This window comes from Antennarius striatus, chromosome 13, assembly GCF_040054535.1.
Source record: "Antennarius striatus isolate MH-2024 chromosome 13, ASM4005453v1, whole genome shotgun sequence".
In the NCBI taxonomy this organism is placed as follows: Eukaryota; Metazoa; Chordata; class Actinopteri; order Lophiiformes; family Antennariidae; genus Antennarius; species Antennarius striatus.
Window position 1 is genome coordinate 6297829 of NC_090788.1, and position 25096 is coordinate 6322924.

The following is a 25096-nucleotide window of genomic DNA, read 5'->3' on the forward strand; positions in this document are numbered from 1 at the left end:
TAATGACAAATTAATATTTTTTAGCAGATTTATAATGACTAGTCAAAATGAGTATAAAGTCTTAAAAGATCAAGAAATGTTATAACCGCTCCGAGCTGTTTAATGACATCAACGATTAAGGCAATTTAATAATGTGATAAAAAATATATTTTACTACCAAGTGCATATTTTGAAGTGGTTTACCTAGTCTATGCTGTGTCTCGGTGAGAAAGCTTTCTCTCCGGCTGTGTGTTGTTGGGTATGTGATGACCTTCTGCTTATACCATGGCCTGGACAAATGCTCGTTTCTAGTTGGCCTGAAGGATTCTGTTCATTTGGTTTATTTCGGAGGCAGAATGAATGGGTTACAATGCAAGCAGTGTATATGCACTGTGCTGCCATGTCTGATCAGAGTATGAAAGTTGCTGCAGATCATTGAATGCGGCTTTGGTGATTGACCTACCAGGGATCCTCATTGCTGGATTAGCTGGGATTATCTGCAAACAGGTTTGGTCTTTTGAATAAATGAGCATTAAATGTCGGGCCCTAGAATAAGCAGACTTTGGTGTGCATGTTTAAATGGATTGGGAGAAAGTAATCACTCCAGTGATATCCGTTAAAATCAAACATGCACCAAAGTTGGTTTTCTCTTCCTTTGATTTGTCCTTCCATTTGTGGCAAATGTGAAGGAAAGTCGTGTGGCGTGTTCAAGGTGAAAATTGAGATACAACATTGCTGGTTGTTTTGGGTTTTTTTCATCTGCTACGTTTGGTAGTGTAAAGATATTTCAAGATGAAAAAAATTGTATACACAAAACATAAAATCTGTTGTCAAAGTGTCATTCTTGTGGTGGATTTGGGGTTTTTCTTTACATTTCAGTCTTTATAAATATGACAACCAGTGACGTGCGGTGAGGTTCATGGCTGGTGAGGCACTGATTTCATCACGATTAGATTTACAAAAATATGAACCTACTGTGGGTTATTTTGTAAAGTCTTAGAGCAGAATTATTTACACATACAAACTGTGACACACAAATAGCACATTTCATTTAAAAAAAAGTGTTGTTTCCTACACGTTTTTTATGTTACGTTTATTTATAAATGAAATCCATGTGCCGCTCTTTCTCAGTACTTCAGCGGTAGATGTGAAAATTCAGTGATTTTGAGTAAAAATAACCTAAAATTGGTAATTTTAAACGGAAAACAACTTTATAATACACATCACTGGCTAAATATAACCATTTAATTTATTTCTTCCATATTTTTCTTTTTTTCTTTCATGCCTCCCCTGACCACACGTCACTGATGATAACTCGACATTGCATCATACTTAAAGAAAATTATGAAACAAATTAGCATGAATATTTAATGATTATGAATCAATGCACTTAATTTTGCTTCTAAAGTAATGAAATGTAAAGTTCACCCCTCATTTACTGTGTTTTACTTATCACAGTAATGTCCTGACTGCTGTTTTTCTGCCTCTCTCTCCTTCTACATTTGACAGCTTTGCATAAAACCAGATGCCTCCCCTCCCTCTTGATGAGCGCATAGTGGTCATCCAGTGTCCTAAGAACTTATCCCTGTACGACCCTTCTCCACAGGCCATCCCGCAGCACTCCTCTCATATATATGCCTCGTCTAACGGACAAGTAGCCCACCCTCATCATGTCCACCCCTCTCAATCCCACTTCTGCTCCCCCACCTGTAAATCTCTGAGTCTGGAATGCAAGCGCAGATCCACACGTGCACAGAAGTTCAAGGGTGATCAGCCTGTCACCCCAAACGGTGCCAGACACATCCCTAGCCACTGCCATAGCAATGGTACAGTGACCCTCGGCCCACGGCTTCCCTCACACACTCATACTATTGATATCAAGGTGACGTTGGACAAAGGAGGACGGCGAGGAGAACTCAGCAACTCTTTGGGACGTAATGGAAGTGTAAAGGGTGGCAACGGGAAATGTACATCTTCACAGTCGGATCAAGGACAATGTGAGAGAAAAAGTGGAACAACAGGGAGGCCAGGTGGACCAGAACACAAGCCACAGCCAAGTCGCCATAGTCAGCTGTCATCTTCCCCTGGGGGCGTCCTGCAGTTTGTCCCCGCTCAGGCTCAGCTGCATAAATTCAAGAGTGAAAAGGAAAGGGGAAACAGTTTTCTGAACCGAATCAACCAGGAATTTCCCTCTCTGGGTCACAAGAAGAGTTCCAAACTGGGAACTCTCCGTCAGAGTCATAACAGCCAAAGTCTGCCCGTCCCTGTTCCCCATGCCTCCGTCCTAAACTCCAACTATTCCTCATCCTCTCCCTCGCAACCCACACATGTCCCCATCTCACTTCAGCAGCTCGGCCAGCCTCACCAGTCCCGCAACAGGGATCACCGCCCTCACATTCTCCATGGTCTACCCCTCTCTCCCTGCTCCTCCCATGCTGGAGGTTTCCCCAGCCCCGACCACACCTGCACCATCGACTGCACCCGCCCCTTCAGTTGCTGCTGCTGGAGGCTGGTAATATGCAGAGGGTGTAAAGGGCGTTCTGATAGCTGCCAAGGAGGTGGAGGAAGTTCTTCCACTTCGATTTCCTGTGCTCACAATGTTGGAGCAGTGAGAAGAGGAGGCAAGGAAATGGGCCTTAGAAATTTGGGTGGGTGCCTCTCCACCGCCTCCACCTCCAACACCTCCTCGTCTAACAGCACTGTGTCGGACCGCAGAGCGAGTCTATTGCGACCTCTGCGCTGTGCCTCCTGTTCTGGCGAGGCTGGAAATTTTGAGAGCCCTGCTATTCTTCGCAAAAAATTGGTAGGGGGATGCCTACCCTGTGCACCACTGTCTTCCTCTGCCCCTCTTCGGGCAATACAGAGTTGCGTCACAGGCTGCAACCCCAAAGCCTCTCAGACGGGCAGTTCCACCTGCAGCTACTGCAGCAGTGACCCCATAGTGGTGACTTTCAACCCCCGACGAGCCAAACCTCCCGCAAGGGGCATTGGGGCAACTCATCCAATGAGTATGTACCAAGCTGATGATGATGACTATAGTGTGCGCACCATCTGGCCTGAAGAACTAGCCAAGAAGATGACCCATTCTAAAGCCCAAAAGAATCCCTATACTGGAATAGGGGTAGGGGGTGGGAAAAGCCAGGCCCAAAATGGTAGTAACGGGACGGGCCTCGTCCTCCTGGACTCACAAAACCTCCAGGAATACACTCATTCTCACCTAAGAGACCACGCTGGACGACGAAGGCTTCAACAGGGAAAAATGGCAGCCCTCGATTTTATGAGCCGCCGATCAGGATCCAGCTACGACGAAGGCCGAAATTCGCTAAAGAGGCTCTTGAACAAATCTGAAGACGTAGGTATGGGTGACGGACCCGAGCAAGACGGAGATGCTCCATATCCACGCTCCCCTTCTCCACGCTCTGCTTCACCGCCATTGCCCGTGTCATTCTCACCCCCACCGTCCGCCCCGAGCACACTCATCAAACCCAAGCCGTGGCAGAGAGAGAGGGAGGGAGGACATTCTCTGCCTTCTGCTCAGTCGCTTCACCTGGCACTCAATTCGCTGAATCAAGAACAGGATGAGGAGAACAGCAGAAGTAAGAATAAGTTAAACCAATGTCATTCCACTTCTATCACTGACGCTAGTATCATTCAGATGTAGTTTTCTACCCTTAAAACAAATCAGATCTTCAAAACGTCCCTGTTGGTTACCTTCAGTGTCAAGTTGGTTTTAAAAGATGAGCTAAATTTAATAACACCTACCATCTTTTGATTTCGGTACACTTCTTCCATTTAAGTCGTCAAAATTATTTCAATAGCAATCAAATTGTCGCTGTTGAATCGGTGATGTCGTTGCCATTTTAGTTACTTAAGTTTTGTCTTCTTACATCTGTTAAAGTTTAACTTTCACTGTATCTTGCTCCGTGAAGATACTGACCCTCGATTATGTTTTTTCTCAGTGCACCTTTCCCTGCCGCTCTCCTCCTCTCTGCCGGCGTCCCTGTCCGATGAGAGTGTGATGACTCCCGATGCGGAGAACGCAGTGGTCAGCCCCATTCTGCCCTTCCTGTTTCTGGGGAACGAGAGAGACGCCCAAGACCTGGACCTGCTGCTGCACCTCAACATTGGCTACGTGGTCAACGTGACCACGCACCTCCCTCTCTACCACGTCAACTCCGGTCTGCGCTACAAACGGCTGCCGGCCACCGATAACAGCAAACAGAATCTCCGGCAGTACTTTGAGGAGGTTTTTGAGTTTATTGGTGAGATTGCACCTTTGATATATTTTCATATTCTAGTTGTTTATGGAATGGTGTAGGAATTATTGACAAAAATTACATCTCAATATTTTTCCTTTTTTTTGTTAACAACAATAATGAGACGACATTTTGATTCTTATAGTACATTAGCTCTCACTGTCTTATTAATATGATAAGATATGATTGTCGTCTGCCAATGACATCAATTGAAAGAGCTAAAAACAAGCATTCAAGTATGAACCGTGTCTTCTAAGATGTAGATGCTGTTGCTTTTCTTCTCATAAGGTAATTATTCCACAAAAGTTTTTGTATTTTTCCACAGACCTTGACTGATTTCAGACCACTGACTCCAGAAAATTTTCATATTCTTCAATTTCTGAGCTTTTGTCGTTCCACCACCATTTTATTTCCTGATAACTTTCAGCTACAGACTGCATTTGCCTGCCTGAGTCAGGTTCAAAAGAAATGTGATAACAGCAAAACACAAGCTCCAACTCGGACAAATTGGTTTGGATTGGTTGGATTTCCTGCTCAGAATATCAGAAGTATTTAAATTCCACTTCAAAGCAGTGATGTATTGTAATTGTCAGCGTTCCTGTGTTTGTCCGTCCTTCCGTTCGTTCGAGCGTTAATCCACCAAATATATTCACAACCGTTGCAAATAGAAAGGTGAAACAAAAACCAGATTACCCGGGGATGAAAATGACATGATGACCTTGAGAAAACTAGGTCAGGGTAAGTCGTGGGATGTTGCAGTCTGTGACTGCGTTCGTTCTAGTTTATTGTTGAGTGTGAATTTTACAGGAAAGTATTGTTGCAGCTTTCTCACCAACTGAGGTACTTGTTTAAAAATACTAATTTGCTGATCTCTAAATGGTCATGAATGACCTTTATTCCACGACAACATGAAGACGAACACAGGATGACACAAACATCATGAGACACTGACTGAAGCTAAATTATGATCCAGTATTGTCAAAAAAGATGAGGCTAAAACGTAGTTTGGAAAGCATACCATTAGGTGTTGTGTGTAGCAGCATAATGCAGTGGATGAGGTGGGAGCCTGGCTGCCTTGGGGGTGCCACCAGCCTGTGTCCATCGTGGACTGATAGGACCTGATAGATGGTGAACCTTGTCTGGTCAGGATGAAGCCACAGGAAACTCTTGTCAAGGTCCTGACAATCATCCAACCTGAGTTCGCAAACTTGTTCCCTCCGAAGTTTCCCTTTGGTTAGCTCAACTCTGAGACATCTGTAATGTTTGTGACTTAGATTACGTTGAGTAACATTTAGTTACATTTTTAAGTTACATCTGGCCCTTTGAGGACAGCCATCATACTCATGTGACCCTCGCTCAAAACGAGTTTGACACCCCTGACACCCCTTGGTTTCCTTTAATTAAAATAATGTTAAAATGATCAAATATGATAACATAATGCTGGTGGTTAAACGTTGATAAAAGTAAACAGAAAAGAAGACGATTAGATTAAAACTAGCAGCTCGACCTGGTAAAGCAGTTTTCCCCTCTTTCGTCAGTAAATTCATCTCATCGGTTTTGTTTTTCTCGTCCTCAGAGGAGGCATATCAGAGTGGGCAGGGAGTGCTGGTCCACTGCCAGGCAGGCGTGTCCCGTTCTGCAACCATCATCATCGCCTACCTTATGAAGCACACCTTAATGACAATGACAGATGCCTACAAGTATGTGCGGAGTCGGCGTCCAGTGGTGTCCCCGAATCTAAACTTCATGGGCCAACTTTTGGAGTTCGAGAGGGACCTCAACTCTGGAGTGACTCCTCGCATCCTGATGCCTAAGCTAAATGGTGTGGAGACGCAGGTGTGAAAAACGTCAGAGGTCAAGAGCTATAAGCTCATTGCAGGTAAAGACAAGGCAAAATTTTTAAGTAGCATTAAACAGCGTCAAAAAGAGGGTAGCACATTTCAGAAGACATAATATGAAGCGATTTGGTTGAATAATTAGTGCACTTTTAATACTGTGAAACGTGAGAAGAAAGACTGGATGCTTCGTGTGTTTCTTAGACAACATGATCATCATCTAGTGTGCTGTTTATTAAGTCACGTGCCAATATTTTGTATAGATTCTTCGACATCGCTCTCAGATATCTCATTTGTGTTATTCTGATGAGTCTTCCTCCCATCGTTTACACTCACATAGAATACAGTGACTCTGTTGAAATGGATCATAAATGCATGCAGAGCAGGAATGCAGACATTGGAAGGGTAATGCTGATGTTGTCACATGTCATCAACAACATGACTGTTTCAGGCACATGTAGGAACACACAGGAAAGTACAATGCACTTTACTCTCCATGCATTTGTTTCATCATCACCAAATGAATCGGTCACACAGACCTCAAGTCACTGTTTTGGTTCATCCCATCATGCCTATGGAGTTTTCCTCCTGTTTGGGAACTACGCAGTAGAGGAGTATGGACCTTATACGTAGCATTTACTTTGGAAACCTATCAGAGAAGAAACAAACAGTTCATGGAAATGTGTACAACTGATTTTATTTCGCCTGTATATTGCTTAGTTGTGTCGTGAAGTCCTCTCATAAATGAGGCGTTCACAAGGTTGAAGTAACAATATAATCAAACTACAGCTGTCATAAACAAAGTGTTCAATTTCTATATCTTAATATTCAGGTGAAAATAAGTCAATTTTAAACACATTTAGAACATAACTGACACCTAAACTCAACCGCAAAATTCTGAGTTTTGTTTTTTATGCACATGATAATTTACCGTATATGTGACCTGAGGTGTGAGCAGACAGATGCTGTTCTGCTGTTGTGTGCTTTAAAACAACGGACTTTCCTGTGCACCTTTTATTTTGTCGTTCATTGATACGAGAACTGAATCCTTTTTATTTATTTGAGTGGTGTAAAGAGAAAACTGTTTCCTTCTTAAAACATCCAGTAGAGATTTTATTGTATTAATTATGCTATCTTGTCGAGAACAAATATTTTATTTTATTATCTAAATACCTTTGTAAAGGAGAACTGATGACACTGGTGATATCTTAACTGTGCTGATATTCCTTAATTGTTCATTTGCCTTATCGTCATCCTTCTTGTCACTCTTGATTATGTATTATTGTAATATTTCCTTTCATTCAATCTCAACTGTTCTAATTTGGGATAAGCAAAAATATTTCTTGGTGCAGATTTTCTTTTGTGTTGTGCAGCACGGAAATCATCTCAACAATACAAATTCCTATCCTGATTCAAAAGCTTCTCAAAATAATCAAACTTCTTTATAAAAACTTGAGCAAATTGTCTTCATGGGGGAAAAAGGTGATTTTTTTGAGAACTAATGATTTCTAATCTGTTAGCTAAAGATGCAAATTATTTTGCACTTGCCATATGTTTTTTATAACATGGTAATACATTTTATAATTTGCTGAGAGGAAAAAGAGAGAATTTTTTTCCTGCATTGAGCAGTTTTTACATGCAGTTCTTTATGCTAGCCTTTAGAGAGAGGAGGACACTTGTGCTCTAAAAATTGATTTATTCATGTTCTCTCCTCTTTGAATAAAATGTGTTGCAGTCAAACAAGGACTTCTGGGCACTCTAATGTGTCACACATTTGTTAGAAACGAAATGAGTTCATTTAAAGAGGGAAAGTACAATGTGTGTCCAAAAAAATAAATCAAAATCACTGAAGTAAATGTGACTGAAAATGAAATAACAATTTCCTCCAAATTATTTGCTCCTTTTCAATATGTTACAAGTCTCTACAACCACAATGCCTTCAGTGTAGCCTTGAGTAATCCTCTATTGTTAGTATAAATACAAGGTGACTTTGTGAAATGATCCTGAATCTGTTTGGTGGATTTTTTTTTTTTTTTGTTCTTAAGTGATGTTGATATAGGCTATATTTTTTCTACAGTCTTCATCATGCTAAATATGCATATAAGTGTATTTACAGTTTAGTTTCATGTGAATCTTTGTTTTGTATGGAGAATTGTTTGTGCAGAATGACATATATCTCATCTGCGTTGGCGTTAAGGATCTTCAGCCTTGTTTCGTGTTATCAGACCTCAGTGAACATCTGTTTTAAACCCTTCCCTTTATTTCAGCTTGAAGAACTTCAACTAAACATGCAATTCACTCCTCCCATCTCTCCAGCTCAGCTCACAGGAGATGAAGCATTAACTTTTGAAGAGGGCCTGTTGCTATTGCTCCTTGTTTTTTTGTTTGTTTTTTTTATATGGACTTTATATGCTAAATGGTAGCAGAAAGAAATTCTTCAATTCTACATTGAAGGGATCTAATAAGCAGTTACTGCTGACCTCAGACATTTGTATTCCAGAGACATTTTGAAGGGAAAAAATAAAACTTTCCTCTATAATTCATGCAAACTGAAGGGCCAGTGTCTCTGTGACTGTTGCTGGAAAAAAAATATCCTTCTGAAAAGAGGAAACTTCCTGGATCGACGATAAATTTTGAGGACACTGTATATCTCTGCATTGCTTAATTGTGGGACCTTAATTATTCCTGTTTGTATTTTATTGCTCTTTTTAAAAGAAAACTGTTATGTCCTGTACCAAATACTGAACTGAAAGAAACTGTTTTGCAGTGATTGTGATGTTATTGAAGGTAAAAGCAGCTCACCTCCTTCCTTTATAGTGGGGGGGGAGGGTTAGAACTCTTCAGGTAATGCTGTGCTCTTCCAACTTGCCGTCCCACCTATTCCAGAGACCCAAAAACTCATGTGATTGAACCTGTGATGCTCTTCAGTTGGCCTCCTGCTTTTCATAATGAATTGTCTCGCTGAAGCAAATGTAATATTTTCATATTGTAGTAACTGGTCCTTGTATTTAGACAATGTTTTTACCCTCATGCACTGTGACTAATACAATGCTGCTATATCACAAAGACCTTTTTTTGTTGTACATCTCAACCAGCTGATGCAAACTGGTGAATATCGTTAAAGGTGACTGATACAAAGCAGGCTTAAATACCGAGGTCCTGTTCACGTTGTACAAATTCAATCCAGGCTCCATTAGGCTGTTTCGGTGCAGCGCATTAGTCTCAGAGTAACTGTGCCGGAGGATGTGTAGCTGTTCCTGTGGGTCTTCCGTTATAAGCATGAGAGAGAGAAAAGAGACAATTTAATGTAGCAGTGAAACATAATAGTGTTATATATGCTCACTGTGGTTCACTGAAACTGTGACATTGCTTTATCTGCAGAAATGCTGCACAGTTTTATGTTGACTTCAGTAAAACGTCCAAACTAAGGAATTTTTGACAGCGGTGTCAAATCTGTCCTTAAATTACTTCATAACTCTAAATTCAATATTCCTGTAACTGATTCTTGGAAAAGCTGAACATTTAGATGAGTCTCCACTAAACAAGTGCATTTGTTTATGCTGCAGTGTCGACACGTGAAACCTATCAACATTTACGCAATTATCTATCATAATATGGATAAAAACGAGCACATCATGACAATATGACTGAAATCTAAATAATTTAATTACCTGTATATTAAAGTCAAACTATAGTGACACAGCTCCACGGATAGCAGTCACGGTTGATCCACACTGTCTACAGTTGTTGGAAAGGTTGTTGCTATACTAACAATGGTGTTCGAAAATGTTTCTTTTAGTTCCATGAGATAAAATTTGTTTTAATTTTTAATTTACTATTAGCGGTATTACCAGCCCACCCCCACCCCCACCCCACCCCCCATAAAAAATTTAAATTGTAAAATCTTGGAATCTTCCTTACTTTTAAATTTCATCTGCAGGTTTTAATTCCTGTTTACCTGCAAAACTATTGATATTCCTGCAAGTAAATTTACAGATGTTATAATGGTACCATGCTACTGTGAAGTATTGAAAGTGGATTTGTTAAAGAGCAGTATGCTAGCTTAGTTATGCCGATCACATTCATGTGGAGATACTAACATTAGCATTTGGCTCAAAGCACATCTGCTAGCATCTCTTAAATGTATGAGATTTTACTGTACATGTTGGCATCATTGGAATGATAATATAACCATTAATAATATTTATGAGCAGATTTTAAGTCTTCTCTGGTAAATTTAGTAATCAACAATTTTACCTAAGTAGTATGAGTTTTAAAAAAAATATTAATTTATCTTATATGCAGTTGATCCATGTTAAGATGTGATTTTCAATATTTTTAAAGTAGATTTTGGTGGCAAAAGGTTAATGTTGTACATATTACATGTACATATTACAATAACACATGTTATAAACATCCACTGGATGTGAAAGTCTACGGAAAAGTACATTTAGAATAAATTCAGACCTAATTAGATTGTCTCCTCAATTAAAATATATTGGTACCATTAATATGCATTGAGAAAAATTCATTTTGAGGTTATTTCAGACATTAAATTCCAAAGACCCTACGTCACTATCATCATCATCATGTAGCACAAAATATGCAAAGCTCAAATGGCATTCTGAAATATTCTTAAAAGACCCCATGGCTAGTAAATAATTATGTCAAATATACACAGATCCATTAATTCCCAGACAAGAAAATGGATGTGGTTGGAACTGAATCATTGGTTTAGAGGTGACTATTTGTGTGTGTGAAATGCATAGGTTCTATATCTGTGTAGAAATGAGAAGAACAAGGTGTTTTTTTGGGGATACTCTTTGGACAGTGACTCTTTGGTTTCTTACATTTGGTTTGCAGCGACTCAAACGAAACCGATACCTGTGTTGATGTCATGACTAAAGATTTCCCATCAAGTGATTTAAACTGTTTTGTCTTTGCTGGTTATTGATGAATATGATACCTTAATAGCATCCTAAAGTGTGCAGTACAAAACCTTAATGGCTGGATTTGGAAGTCGTCCTCCATGTTAATTTGTAGTTAACACTGGAACTGGCTCTTTTAATAAAAATAAAAAAAGAAGAAATAATCATTGTTAAGAGTATCTGTTTTAATTTTTTTGCATTTTCATCCTTCCTATGCAGTGTATCAGCTGCAGTTCACTCAACCGACTGATTGTCAACACTCTGAATGAAATCAGGAGTGTCTATTTGGAAAGTATTGAACCGTAACATTACCGTCAATACAAACAGCCAATTGTAATTGATGATTCACATGATGACCCCACCCAAATCTTCTTTGCTCATCATTGCATAAGAGCTGGTTTGGGATTCACAGTTGCGTGTGTGCACCCGGGGCAGATGGATCGATCAGCGAGAGGTTAAAGCAAACTCTCTGCCTCGAATAACCGCTGCAAATACAATGCATGTGTAGCTCTGTACTGACTGAATTTAAGAGTGAGGACTGGATTTGCATTTTTTAACGACTGTCTGACCTCTAACATGAACGTCTGAGTCCAGTTGATGGTCTAATAAAGTTTCTCTGATTGAACTTTGGTTCAGTCAGATTACTCAGGAAGATTTTGTAGAGATTCAAACCTCCACCTCAGGGTGAATTCTGATCTCTGAGGTGATCACTTTTCATCTAGCACCACCATCAGGTCAAAAATAATGTTTGTTCAATACTTATATTCTAAAATTTTACATTGATTAATGATGAATTGCTTACAAAACTAGACAGGCCCATCAATTTGAGATGCTCGATTTGAATGATGACTGATCAACTGTAAAAAAAAAAAATCAGAAGCAGTAAAAATTCACATCAGGGATTTAATGTCCACGTGTTTACTTTAACTCAAGTTTATGTAGACTTATTAATCATCGAGTAAAGTTTTACAGTTGATTATTGTGGCAAGAACAATCTTAACCGTGCAAGATTCAAAAATCATTAAATTATTCCAAATATATTTATCATATTTGCAAAGGTGATGTTGACCTGCCACAAAGTTGTACTAATTATTACTCAACCCATGTTCTTGGTCAGTCCGTCTCACATTTTAAACAATAGCAGATAAGGCACTGCTATGGGAAATTAAAAAAACAAAGCGGATGTTCCATTCCGAGAATATAGATGCAACAGCAGCTGTTTTAAGTAGGTGCTATCCATCAGCCATTCAGAGTCAGACAGATAATGCAGCATGTATTATGTTCTTCAATATCAACACCACAGTTGCATTGAGCTTTAAACATTTCCTGCATCCGTTAGCCATCGGCTCCAATCATGGAATCAATGGGCTAAATGAGCTGAAATGAAAATCACTCACTAACATTGTTTCCAGAGATATTGACATCAAGCTCGAGGCACAGAGCAGCAAAATCTGCTGCATGGATTCAACGCAAAATGAAACTGCTCTTTGTCTGAGAGGGTAACAGTCTTCTAGAAATGTCACCCAGGTCACAGAGATCATCGAAGCCTCAATATGACTTCCTTCTGTTTTTTAACACAATCTTTCACAAAATCACTCAAATCTGTCATGTATGTAAGTATTCAAGGAAACCAATTTAGAAAACTTCCCTCAGCGGTGAGGTCTCCTGGTATAAATCTCCAGTGTGGCACAGCAGTAATTAAGTTCATTTTAATTATGGTAAGAAATATTAATTAAGAAAAGAAAGTAAGGAAATAATTAACCGCAATATTTTAGATGTAACAGACAATATACAAAGAGTTCATTAAAATTATTGATTTTATGTAAATATTAATATATAGAATAGATTCAATTAGTGTTTACACACATACACATCTCTAATGTTCCAGAAACATAAGACCACAAGTTGTGAGATTTTCTGGAAAGCTAGAGAGACATAAACAAAAGAAAGAATCCGGGTAATTTTTTTGTTATTTGACTAAAAAAAAATACAGTTAAGGGAAATTTTTAAAAATGGAAAAAAAATTAGAAATAAATCCTGAGTGAATACTAATCCAAACAGAAATTAAAACATTGTCTTTCATAGCAGTCCTCTCAGTATAGCGTGTCATAATGTGACACCGTGCAGTTTGACGTTTGCCTCATCGAGCTGGTGACGTCACCAATGGCAAGGACGAAGGACAAATGAGCGCGAGCGTGAAACTGGGTCTTTTCTGTCAGAGATAGTAAAAGTATAGACCTGCCACCGCCAATAGACGACACGAGGCTACTCAAGACCCGCCCCACTCTGACTCTGATTGGCTCGGCTAACTGATGACGTCACTTCCGTAGCCCGTTTGCTACGAAATCCGCCACCGTTTGATATTGTTAATCCGCGTTAATAGTTTGAACAGTAACTCAGTGGAATTAACGGGATTAGGAGGAGTCTGTATTTGGGTTGATTTGTCCGCCATCGGCAGGATAACAATCTTATCGCCATAAAAACCGAGCTCATGCTAGTTTAGCAAAGATGGCGTCGTTCAATCAGCGATTTGTATTCCGTTCTAACAGACCTAGAAAGAGTTAATGTGGGCGTCTAGCTGTTGGAGTTCTTCCTCCATAGAGTCTTTGGTTCGAGAGCGACGGACCGTAACCGTGTTCTCTTATTACCCAGTTAGTGAACGTCCATGTCTTTTAGTATGCCAATATGCAAACCACACATTCCTTTCACCTATAGCTCACGTCCTGTCATTGGAAAACCGGCAGTCATTTTACAGTGTGTGCAATGATGTGAACCCGTACACTAGACTGCATCTGTCCCCATAGCAACAGAGGAGAGGGTGGACAACACTGATGCCATAATGATTCAGCCTTCTAGAGTTCACATCCCGCGCTTTATGTCATCTTTAGCACTAAAAATCAAACATACACACACACACACACACACACAACCACCCTGTTTCATAGATTAAAACCACAGGCACAGTGATGGTACAATCCACCCTCATAAGAAAACCCTCACCAGTGACACCCCCCCCTTCCTCTGTCTGGCAGGTACCACTCACTGCTGAGGGGTGATCCCATCCATCCACCATAAATCTACTGCTTATTGTGGCAGAATTGCAGAGCACTGGTCTGTACAGAGCAGCGTAGCATCCAGGCTGTTGTCTGTGAGGGGTGGGGTCCGGCTACACTGATACCACCAAACATAAGCTGACAGAGGGACACAGAAACACAGAAAAAGAGAGAGAGAAGAGGGGGGAAGATTGCACCTGAAGAGGAATATTATACGGGTAAGGAGAAAAGGGGGGTGGGTGGAGGCTGAAGCAAAAAGACAATGGGGAAAGGTCCAGAATGTTTTGAATAGATTTGTTCCTTTGCTGCTCGATTTTTTTTCTTTCCTGTTGACAACCCATCTCACACAATTCCTTTTACATCTGTGACACATTTTCCAGTCATATGCAGATATATTCTTGATTTCATACAGCCTGCAGTGCTTGTTTCATTCTACATCTGGTATTTCTGTGGTTTATCTCGCTCATAGTGGGAGAGTCTGTGGGCCATGGTGAATAAATCTGACCATTTGGCCCAGTTTACAGTATTGGTTTGCATTGAAGAGATTGTTTGATGCTTTTGATGCCATTTAAAGTGATATAATGTAGCAGTCGTGTCAATTCTATGAAATAATATTGATAATATTAAAATTGACAGATAGTTACACTTCATTACTGGAGCCTCACTGGTTTCATGCTTGCTTGGTTAGCTGCCAGAATCAAAATAAGCAATCAAACACTGCGATATTTGAGAATAGCTTTTGTATATATTATATTATTATTATTATTATTATATATTTATTTTGGTCATAACTATAATTTATTGATCAACCTTGATTTCTGTGTTAAAAAACTACTTTGCTATTGAGAATCCAGCAGTGTGAATATGACATGTGACACGCATTGCAAACAAAAAAAATTCATTCTACATTACAATAAATCAGTTTAGTTCAGGTGAAGCCTGGGATTTCTGGGTCAGTCATTGCTGGGTAGGCATGGCCATATAGGGAAACTATTTTATTCCAATTCTAACTGTGGCATTATAAATGTTGCTGTCTCCAGGATGAAAGGAGACACCCCAGTGAACAGTACCATGAGCGTCGGCCAAGCCAGGAAGCTGGTGGAGCAGCTGAAGATAGAAGCTAGTTTCTGCAGGATAAAGGTAAGACAATCTGAAAATCTCCATTCAGATGTGAGCCACGATATTGTCATAGGATAGAACACACATGACACGAAAAGAATAACATCAATCAATCATTAAATTACATAAGATTTCACTATAATACCTGGAATAAAGCAGGACGTGATATGTTCCTGTGTAGTCAATGGAAGTTGCCACATAAATCACAGTAATACGTGTACAAACATTAAACCTGCCTTCAGCTTGACTTTCAGTGTGCAGTAAATCCTCGTTATGATGTATGAAAGTTGGAAGAACAACCCTGAAGAGTTTTGACAAACTTTAATTATCATATTGGTTTGCAGATGAGGAAATGAGGCTTTTCTCAGAAGCACTTTTAGCACCTGTGATCGGAGAGTTTCCAAGTACCGCTGGCTTCTGTTGTGTTCCTAATGGCTTCAAAAACACTTTGTGTCTTTGTGGATTCGTTAAAAGAACTATCCGTCAGCACACAGTGGGGGACAAACATGAACCCGTAGTCACTTCTCAATGTGCTTCTATACCATTTACAAAAACTATAAACTTATTCTGGGCTTAAATTTGAATTTATTTTAGAATTTATGGAAGATATTTCTTTCTTTATCGATATTAACTCATTTTTACTCAATTCTACATCTAAGACTGAAAAACAAGACTGAAAACCGCTTAATCCAAATATTTTATGTTTAAGTGCTCATTTTTAACTTTATAATTTGCTGTTGTACTGTGTTTCCTTTTTAACTCCCAACATGTTGTCCTCTAAGCAAATCAATATATTTCATCCTGTACTAATATTAGTTATGGTCGTATATGCATTTGCATTTTCTATGATCAGAAGCATTTTCAACTTTTTACACGGTAATATTTACAAATATTACATTTTAATCTGGGCTGGTGCAAATGTCCCCATTGTGGGACAAATGTTATCTTATATTTTTTATTATTGATTGGTCATATTTGTAACCCAAAATGTTTAAAATTATCCAGTGAAATGTTTTAAATGAAGACCATTATTATTATGAAATAGATTTCTAACATGCCATATGCAGTGACGTGCAAGAAAGCATAAACGCTGCTTACTTTTAATGAGCTATCTGGATCTAAAACATACTGGGAAACAAATAATCTCAAATTCTAATATGGATAATTATGGAAGTACATCTTAGACTTTTTGAAGGAATAATGAAACTACTGATTATATTCTTCTTAATATGAAAGTTACCAGTAAATAATATATGATTCCATTTTTTTTACAGTGAAATGCGTATATATAGATAGATAGATAGATAGATAGATAGATAGATAGATAGATAGATAGATAGATAGATAGATAGATAGATAGATAGATAGATAGATAGATAGATAGATAGATAGATAGATAGATAGATAGATAGATAGATAGATAGATAGATAGATAGATACTTTATTAATCCCGGAGGAAATTGCATAACAAGAATAATATTAATAAATAAGAATCACATTAATTAAGCAATTAAATAAAATTACTTGTATAAAATGTTGAACAAAATTCTGCCGGTTTGTTAAAAGAACAAACTGGAATTAAGAAGCAAAACGGCTAAAACTGGACTGATGTCTGTCTCTTCTTTTTAGGGGGGTTAAAGGTCGAGCTGCAGAGTTTTGAATACGTTTTTCGGTTGTTCTTTCAATATATTTCTGAATTATTGCTGGATGTGCTCTCACTGTTCACATGATAATGAAAACAATGTTTGTTACCTCGTTAATGTGAATGTAGAATTTAAGCAAGGATCCAAACTAACACCAAAATGTGTAATCTCATATTTAATCCAGGGAGTTAATTTTCCCAGATTATTGTACAGCCTTTTTTAGTTTTTGAGCCAAACAGGAGTATTTCAGTAATGATGTGATGGCAGATTGTAATCACCTCTGCCATGGCCTTGTCTTATGTATTTATGAGCTATAATTAATTACAGACAGGTAGCCAATAATCTATATCATTTATTCGTACGCCAAAGGTCTTCATCAGGATCAAACTGTGTATGTCACTGTTTTGATGTGCTGTATGAATTTATAGTGTGTAAACTAACAGAAAAGACTACTTGTTACACTTCAGAATACAAAAACAACAAAAGTGAGAGTTTCTTGTATGTAAAAATATGTGATAATCCTCACAAAGACGGAGAATATTTCAAATACATCAAATGTTTCCAGAGGAGAGTCCTAATTTCTTACAACCTCTAAATGCAACATAACCTCTAATCTGAGATTGATAGCTTTTTCAAATCAAAGGTTAATCTTTTACTTTTCACTTGTCTTAATAATGGCTGATGATAATGTAGTTTAATGTTCCTGTGAGCCACCCTAAATCTGTGCATCCTCATCTGCAGGTATCAAAGGCAGCCGCCGACCTGATGGCGTACTGTGACGCACACTCCTGTGACGACCCCCTGATCACCCCTGTGCCCACCTCAGAGAACCCTTTCAGGGAGAAGAAATTCTTCTGTGCTCTGCTTTGAGACCAATCAGGGATCGTTGTGATTAAAGTACAACTGTACAGTATGTACATGTATGTACAGTGTGTACATGTACTTCCAATCTAAATAAGACATAAATGTACAATAGTAACCTTGCATAAAAGCTGCCGATGTACAGTACATAATGAAAATATCTCCAACTAAAATTAGTTAAATTCTCATGTCTGTCTCAAGAGATTTCAAACTCAAACTAAACAATCAATAATTACTCAGTTTGTCAAAATAAAAAATAAAAATCAGCTATCATCAGAACAGACATTTCATACCCATATACTATATTCACAGGTAACTGCCAAATAGTCTGTGCATCGAGTGTCTTAATAGGCTTCACCAGTCACAATAACAGATTTGTGTGGATTCTGCAGCATTTGCTAACTTTGCATTGGAAGGACACATTTCCACATTATCCCTGTGGATCATGATGGTGCTACAGATGCTGCTCTGATCGGGTCAGGCTCATCGATTCTTATAAATTGTCCACAGACACAATATCGGGCAACTGAAAAGGGACTTTTTTTTCAGGTATTAATTGAGTTTCCATTTGCTGGGTGCTTGTGGATATCATCTTAACATTCATGCTTTACTTACAGATAGGGTTCTTTATTTTCTTCATTATCTTTTAGATCTCGGCTAAATGACCCCTGCTCGTATTTTATATTCAATCACTTAGGTGTTCCCTGGTTTGGCAGTTACTTCCATCAAGCAAGAGCCGTTTGAGTGGATTATAATGACATACATTTATTTACATTTTTATTAAGGTCTTCGTTAATTTTTATTCCGTTGTTGTGGTGTGGATGTGGAGGTGTGTGTTCATGTGTGTGTGTGTGTGTGTGTGTAAAGGTGCTACTGTGAAACTTAAGCAACATCTGATCACTGTCAAATCAAGATTTTATAGTTGAATAGCACATAAACCCAGAAAATAACATTCCAGGGGTTACAAACATTCAATATAGTAAGCCATTAAAGCAAAATCAGCTAATCGGTTATTATGTGTCAAGTGAAACATTTTATATTTCTTTAGGGCAAAAAATAAATGCAGCAGTTCTAATTTACTTTTAAAGATAGGTGTTCTTCATTTTTACCAAACAAGTCGGATGGGTTCTCTAAAGCAGAGGGGGCCTTTTTAAAAAATTGAATCAAGAAACACTTAAAACTTTGTTTGAACTCTTCTTTATGACTTGGTCCATTGATCCCTTCACTTTTACAGTACAGGTGGGGTAATTTCGGGTTGTTTAATTACGTCCTGCTCCAGTTTTGAGTTCCCTCTAACAAGATCTCATCACATTTAACTCCATGGCAACTCACAACATATTTTTGGGAAGACCTCCTCTGCTCTGGACTGGAAATCAGCTGATGCGTTTTCTGTATGTTGCAAATGTCACCATTGATGCGTTGGCAAAAAAAAGTAACCATGGAATATCAGGCACTGAAATAAAACCGAGTGTTACCAAAGGGTTTGTCTCATTTGTGATTCTACAATAACAGGAATCTAGAATTTAAAGACAAGATTAGGTGACAGAACGAACATGCATTAGAAATTATAACTCATCTGATAAAACATGTTTAAACTAATATGAAAGTGCTGAGAGATGGGTGTCAGTAATTGATGTTAAGGTTATTAGTCGCAAATAAAAAAACAAAACAATTCATTATCATTACCTGCACCCAATATTTGATTTTGTTATCCTAGTAGATGAGTGGGTCACGAGCCAAAAGTACATGTATTGGATCCGGCCGTAGACTGAAGGTTCAAAAGCACTGAAGTTTGTTGCAGTAGCCTCTTTATTTACATCTTCAGGTTAAAATGTCAAACATTTAAAGTTTCTGCAATATAAAATCAGAATACTTCTCAATGACAACTAGAACAGATTTGGGATTTGGCTTCAGTCACATAAATGTGTTCATCTTCTACAAGACACTTCATATTATCCACCTACTCATGGTATTATTTGAACATTTTTTCTTCCACAAAACTATAGCAAATTTCTGTAATTATGACAACGTGCAATTTGTGAAATTAGTGCTACCATCAACGTTTTACTGGTAATAAAAACAGATGGATATGGAGAGAGGCCCATTACTTGAAATTGAGTATAAATATTAGTCTGGACGAACGTGGCAAGTGATCACATTAGACATGGTACAATGTGAGCTTAACTGAAATTGTCTTGTGCAGATTAAGAGATAAACCCTCAGTGTATGACAAACAATGGATAAAATTCACTCATTGAAAGTACAGTAATCCAGTGACGATAGGAAAACTAAACACTCATTTGATCAGACCAGAATGTCTGGGTCCCAGACATTACAGATAATCAACCCAGTTTAACAATCCATAACCAGAATTTTGAGAATAAGTATGAACTGTCTACAACTCCAAGAACATTAGAATGGATGAATTCTTCTCTATTATTCAAAATAAACAAATGAGTTTTACTTTCATTTAAAACCAGTTATGCTAACAGCATCAATTATACTTCAATCACATATATTGTGTGGGTGAACAGAATTATGATCAATGAAAAGCTAATATACAGTTTGGACTCCCGAAGTAGAAAACGACGACTGAAGACATTACAAGAAAGCGTCACACCATTCTTTTAGACAGCCGTAGCAATCAACTTGTTGTTTGGTGTTTGCTGAACACGTCTCTTTCAGCCAGTCCCGGAAAAGTTCCTCATCTTTCTTCAACACTAGAAACTGTCCAAGGACTACGTACGCCTGTGGAGGAGCAGATTTACATTTATATGGTGTACTCTGATACCAAAGACGTATGTATGAGCCTGTATCACAATAAAAGAGTGACAGAATCTAATCACCTTGTCAAAGCCTTTCTCCTCCAGCCTTTTGCCAAGGACCTCTCCAATACCAGCCAGAGCAAACACAGGCTTCTCACCCATGGGCTCTGCCACGAAATCTTTATGTTTCTGGGATGTCGATGACATGGTGGCTCTGTAGAAGGTCACAGATCAGCAGCTTCTTATCTGTAACACAAAGTGATCATTAGATACTCATTTATCCACTTATTTTCTAAATTAGCTACGAACAGAATACAATTGAATAACAAGTCCACCTGTATGGATTCAGGTAAACTCTCCTGGGTTTAATGCACACGGACAGCTTTACATTAAACAAGTTAAGACTCAGTAATATGGAAAAAGGAGCATTAACTTAACGCCAGCAGTTAGAACTGATTCAGTTTTTGTTTTTTTTAAAGTTTTTTTAATCGCAGGGAAACCGACACTTCACAAGACTTTAAATTAAGTTATTAAGTTATGAGCCCAGATGAGCACCTCTTTCTTATAAATAGAAAATGAGGTAGCGCTGAATCGCGCGGTTAATAGCTTCCATGCTAATAGCTGTCGCACGGTGTTAACTGTGGATAAGTTGCCATTCCTTTCCAAACGAGTCGCATTTTGTCGTGATCATGAGGTACTCCGGCTAGCATCAGTGATCCGTGACAGTACTGTAATGCTCACAGTATCGCCAATGAAGCTTTTAGCCCTTCGAAGCTAGAGTGTAACACCAGAACCGTTAGCTCAGGGTTCAGGCGCCTTAACATTGATGCTACATTTCCGTAGCTTAAATATTTCAAAGCTGCTGAATGTGAACAATTAAAATCAGCTCATGCTAACGATACGTTCAAACTGGCTGCGACATGTTGCCTGATGTTACCTTTTAATGCTAAATCCGAACTGAACGCGAACGTGGTTCACAGGAGTCTTGTAGTTTCTATTCAAACGCCGGCGACCACAATGCACTGCGCCAGCCGTTTTGCGCCTTACGTCACGAAGTTCAGAGTGGAGATTTTTTTTCCCTAATTTATGACTTACAGGATGCTCAGTCCACCCGTTTGGGTGCAAAGGCAATGACTTCAGCTTATCTTTTTTATTATAAATTACAAACTTCTAACCTTCAATGTCCAATTTAAGAAGCTCTGCATTTTATAAAGATCTTATGCAAGCAACGATGTGCAAAGTTAAGTGTTTGTTTCCAAATCCTAGTCAAGGGTCTTGCAGCACAGGAACATTCAGGTGAATGCATGACAAATTGCTGTGGTAATAAAAAAAACAAAAATAAACCTGGTTTATTGGGCTAAAATAACTTAAGGCCCTTCAGTCCCTTTATAAATATAATTCTGGCATACAATGAGCTCTGACCCATTTTCATTTCATAATGAAAATGATTACCAGTAAAATGTCTCATATGAATGGTTTGTGTTACTGGCATAATAAAATACTGTACTATAAGAAATAAATGAGAAAAGTCATCATTGGTTTCAGTTTCAACTTTATTTACTCATATGCACCAGCATAAAGATGGTAATACCTGTTACTTTTGACTGCACCTCATGCCATATTTGTGCGCATTAATTATCCTCCAACTCTTTCACATTAGCATCCATGTGGATTTGAATTCACATGACAAAAGGAGGAAGCTTGACTAAGTTGGTGCTGGACTTAGTGCAACTTCAAAAGGTCCTTGGTTGCAGTTTGGTGTAGAAGGGTTTAAATTAACCTACAGATCAGACAGAATACTGGAAGCCAGGCTGCAAGTTAGTCCAGTGCCATCAGGCTCCACATTGAGCTTTTTCACAACTCCGTTATCCACCAGCATAGAGTATCTAAAACACAAGACGAAAATATTACACACTGGTTAATAACCATGGCATCAATCTGTCACCGAAGGAGGGAAAAAAACAGAAAAGATAATTACCTCTTGGATCGCTTGTTCCCAAGTACCTGCACAATCTTATCACTGTCAAGTAACAGGTCAACGGCCTATGAAGCATAAAGAAAAACACAGCTGAGAATACAGTCACAATAAAGACATTAAAAGTATCCCACAGACATTGAGTTTTACCTTAGTAAAAGCTCCAGTGGGATCAGCCAGCATTCGAACCTGTAGAGACAGTAGAGGGAAGATCAATTACTTTAATATCTGAAATATTGTTGATTCACCAAAAGTAGATGTAAAACAGGAACATTAAAATTATTATTAGTATATCCTGAGAAGAGATGTCACATAATCAGACTTTATCTCACTATTTGACATGATGCAGATTGTCACATAAATCACTCACTGTCTTAATGGTACCCATACCTTTCCATCTGCTCCCTGCTCCTTCCCCCAGGCTGCCATGACAAAGGCATCATTGACAGAAATGCAAGCAACCTCCTGTATACCTTTATTCCTCAAGGCCTCAGCCTCCTGCACAAAACCAGGGAGGTGAGTCTGAAAGCAAAGAGACAAACACAAAGTCAGCCTGTGTCAAAGTGATTGTGGACAAGTCACTGCAAACACAGCGGAGAGCATGGACTCAACCTTGGAGCAACCAGGGGTAAAAGCCCCAGGTACAGCGAAGAGGACTCCCTTCTTCCCCTTGAACAGCTGATCCATAGACACCTTTTTATCGGGTTCACCCTCATGGACTTCAACCACAGGGAGATGTTCACCAACCTGTTGGGAATTGAGAATATAATGTAAAACACAAACTACTGTACAATCTGTTGATTCTGTATGTGAAAACAGTCTCAGAAAACCTAGACATCCCACAGTCAATCTACATATATGCATCCATAATTAGTTTAATTCTGCCAGGCAACTCTTTATGGACAGAACAGGAATGATGTCTTCCAATTCATTATTTTGTCCCTGAAGCAATGATGTTTAACTTTGGCAATGAAAAGCAACAGACTTCTGTGTTTTAAAAGTTGGAACCACAAAACAAGATATTTTTACTGACAAAAGTACAGACACTGTGAATCAATTTTATAAGTGGGTGGGAATGAATTTACTTACAGTAGTGAATCAATTCACTACTGTAAGCCTAAAATAAAATTACTTGAATGGATCATTTGATGTACAATCATTTTCTGCTTTTGTTCTTGTAAAAAAAACTTGTTTTTATAAATTACGTTATTTCCCGCACTATAAGGCACACCTAAAAGCCTTTAATTTTCTCAAAAACGAACAGTGCGCCTAATAATCCAGTGCATTTTATATATGAAAACAGTTTTAAAATAGGCCATTCATTTAATGTGCACCTCATAACCAGATACAAATTATAATCTGATGTGCTTTATAATCCAGTGCACTTTATATATGAAAAGGTTTATAATATGCCATTCATTGAAAGTATGCCTTATAGTGCAGAAAATTCTGTAATTTATTGGTTTCTTGTTTTTTATTAAAACAAATCAAGTTTCCAGTCAGGCCTCTTGATTAGACGCTGGTTCAAGTGAACGAATTGAACCAGCGACGTTTAACTAATAAGAGGCGCAATTCCCTCTTTTGGCCACTCGAGGGAGACAAATCCCATACAGATGGGTCCTGGGAAAATGGCTGAATGTCTGAATTATGTCACACACCAGTGACGCAGATACCACACTGAGGAAAATGCTTTTAAATAAATGATAAGACAAACGCGCTACAATTAAACCATGCAACGCCCTTAAACATACCATAAAGCAAGTTTAGCTTGCAAGGACGTCTGAAACACACCAAGTTCACAAGCTGCAAATAATTTATTTGTGCACGTAACCTTCGGACCTCATTCTCAATAATGTTATAAATAACAATGGGTGACAAAAGTTTGATAAAGACACGGTTTTTAAAATCTGTGCCAGAATACCTTAGTCAGCGTTATTCAAGGGCAAGACGACAGCGAAGTATTTCTCGGGTTATTTTCAGACACATCAGAGCTAAGTGCGCAGGTGGAGGTGGAGGTGATGGTGCAGCATTAGCGACAGAAAACAACACATTCTAATAATATAGTTGACAGCTGTCATGGCGACCTGTTTCTCCACGACTTAGCTAGCTAGCTAGCGACAGAACCGTGAATGATGTAACGGTGTGACTTTATAACCAAGACCAAATCCCACGACCGCATTAGCGGCTTCGCAATAGCATTAGCTAACGTTAGCAGATGCGAAACCAACAATACTGACCTGAATGGGCATTTTAGCGACTGGAGAAGCGTGCAGGAGGCGAACACAGCGGGCGGCACGGATGCTCCTAACCAGGGGGGCTGTTACGCAGAACATCGTAGCACACTGTTTAGCTGCTAGCCTAGCAGCATTCGCTGTGTTCCGCTTCCTATTTTCGAATCTGGAAATGTCGCCATTATTAACTTTTTGCAAATCAACATACTCTAATCACGCAGTGAGATTTTACAATCCATTCGACAGATTTTGCGCTCTCAAAATAACTATTTACTCCGCATTATCCTGATAAACGGTGTCGGTGTTTAATGAGAAGCAGCATGCTCTTATTTTGAAAGAATACGAAAGCGGAAGTGTTTACAGTGATTTTTTTAGCACACGCAGGAGCTTGACTCTCAGCCTGAGAATGTGAGATTGTAATTCAATTGGAGATTGTTATATATCCGTTAAA

At 38.7% G+C, this 25096-nt stretch overlaps 3 protein-coding genes across 3 annotated transcripts in view; 1 reads left to right on the forward strand and 2 right to left on the reverse strand.

Annotated features, from left to right (window-relative positions):
* si:dkey-175m17.7 (uncharacterized) overlaps positions 1 to 19329 on the forward strand; it is a 28768-nt gene extending 9439 nt beyond the window's left edge. Inside the window, exons 2-7 of the mRNA XM_068331679.1 lie at positions 1489 to 3575; positions 3939 to 4241; positions 5812 to 6071; positions 11218 to 11300; positions 15092 to 15191; positions 17555 to 19329. Of these exons, the coding sequence (XP_068187780.1) occupies positions 1505 to 3575; positions 3939 to 4241; positions 5812 to 6071; positions 11218 to 11300; positions 15092 to 15191; positions 17555 to 17683 (2946 nt within the window). The 5' untranslated portion in view covers positions 1489 to 1504 and the 3' untranslated portion in view covers positions 17684 to 19329. The remainder of the gene's footprint in view (positions 1 to 1488; positions 3576 to 3938; positions 4242 to 5811; positions 6072 to 11217; positions 11301 to 15091; positions 15192 to 17554) is intronic.
* Positions 19330 to 19473: 144 nt separating this feature from the next.
* banf1 (BAF nuclear assembly factor 1) lies at positions 19474 to 21452 on the reverse strand. The gene is made up of 3 exons (XM_068331096.1): positions 21377 to 21452; positions 20521 to 20685; positions 19474 to 20422 (listed from the first exon to the last, which is right to left on the reverse strand). The coding sequence occupies exons 2-3, from the start codon at positions 20644 to 20646 to the stop codon at positions 20276 to 20278; spliced, it is 273 nt and encodes a 90-aa protein (XP_068187197.1). The 5' UTR covers positions 20647 to 20685; positions 21377 to 21452; the 3' UTR covers positions 19474 to 20275.
* A 522-nt stretch (positions 21453 to 21974) lies between these two features.
* On the reverse strand, positions 21975 to 24853 carry prdx5 (peroxiredoxin 5). Its single transcript, XM_068331372.1, has 6 exons — positions 24652 to 24853; positions 23027 to 23161; positions 22805 to 22936; positions 22565 to 22603; positions 22418 to 22482; positions 21975 to 22325 (listed from the first exon to the last, which is right to left on the reverse strand). Exons 1-6 carry the CDS (start codon positions 24745 to 24747, stop codon positions 22220 to 22222), a joined length of 573 nt encoding a protein of 190 aa, XP_068187473.1. The 5' UTR covers positions 24748 to 24853; the 3' UTR covers positions 21975 to 22219.
* Between the last annotated feature and the right edge of the window lie 243 nt (positions 24854 to 25096).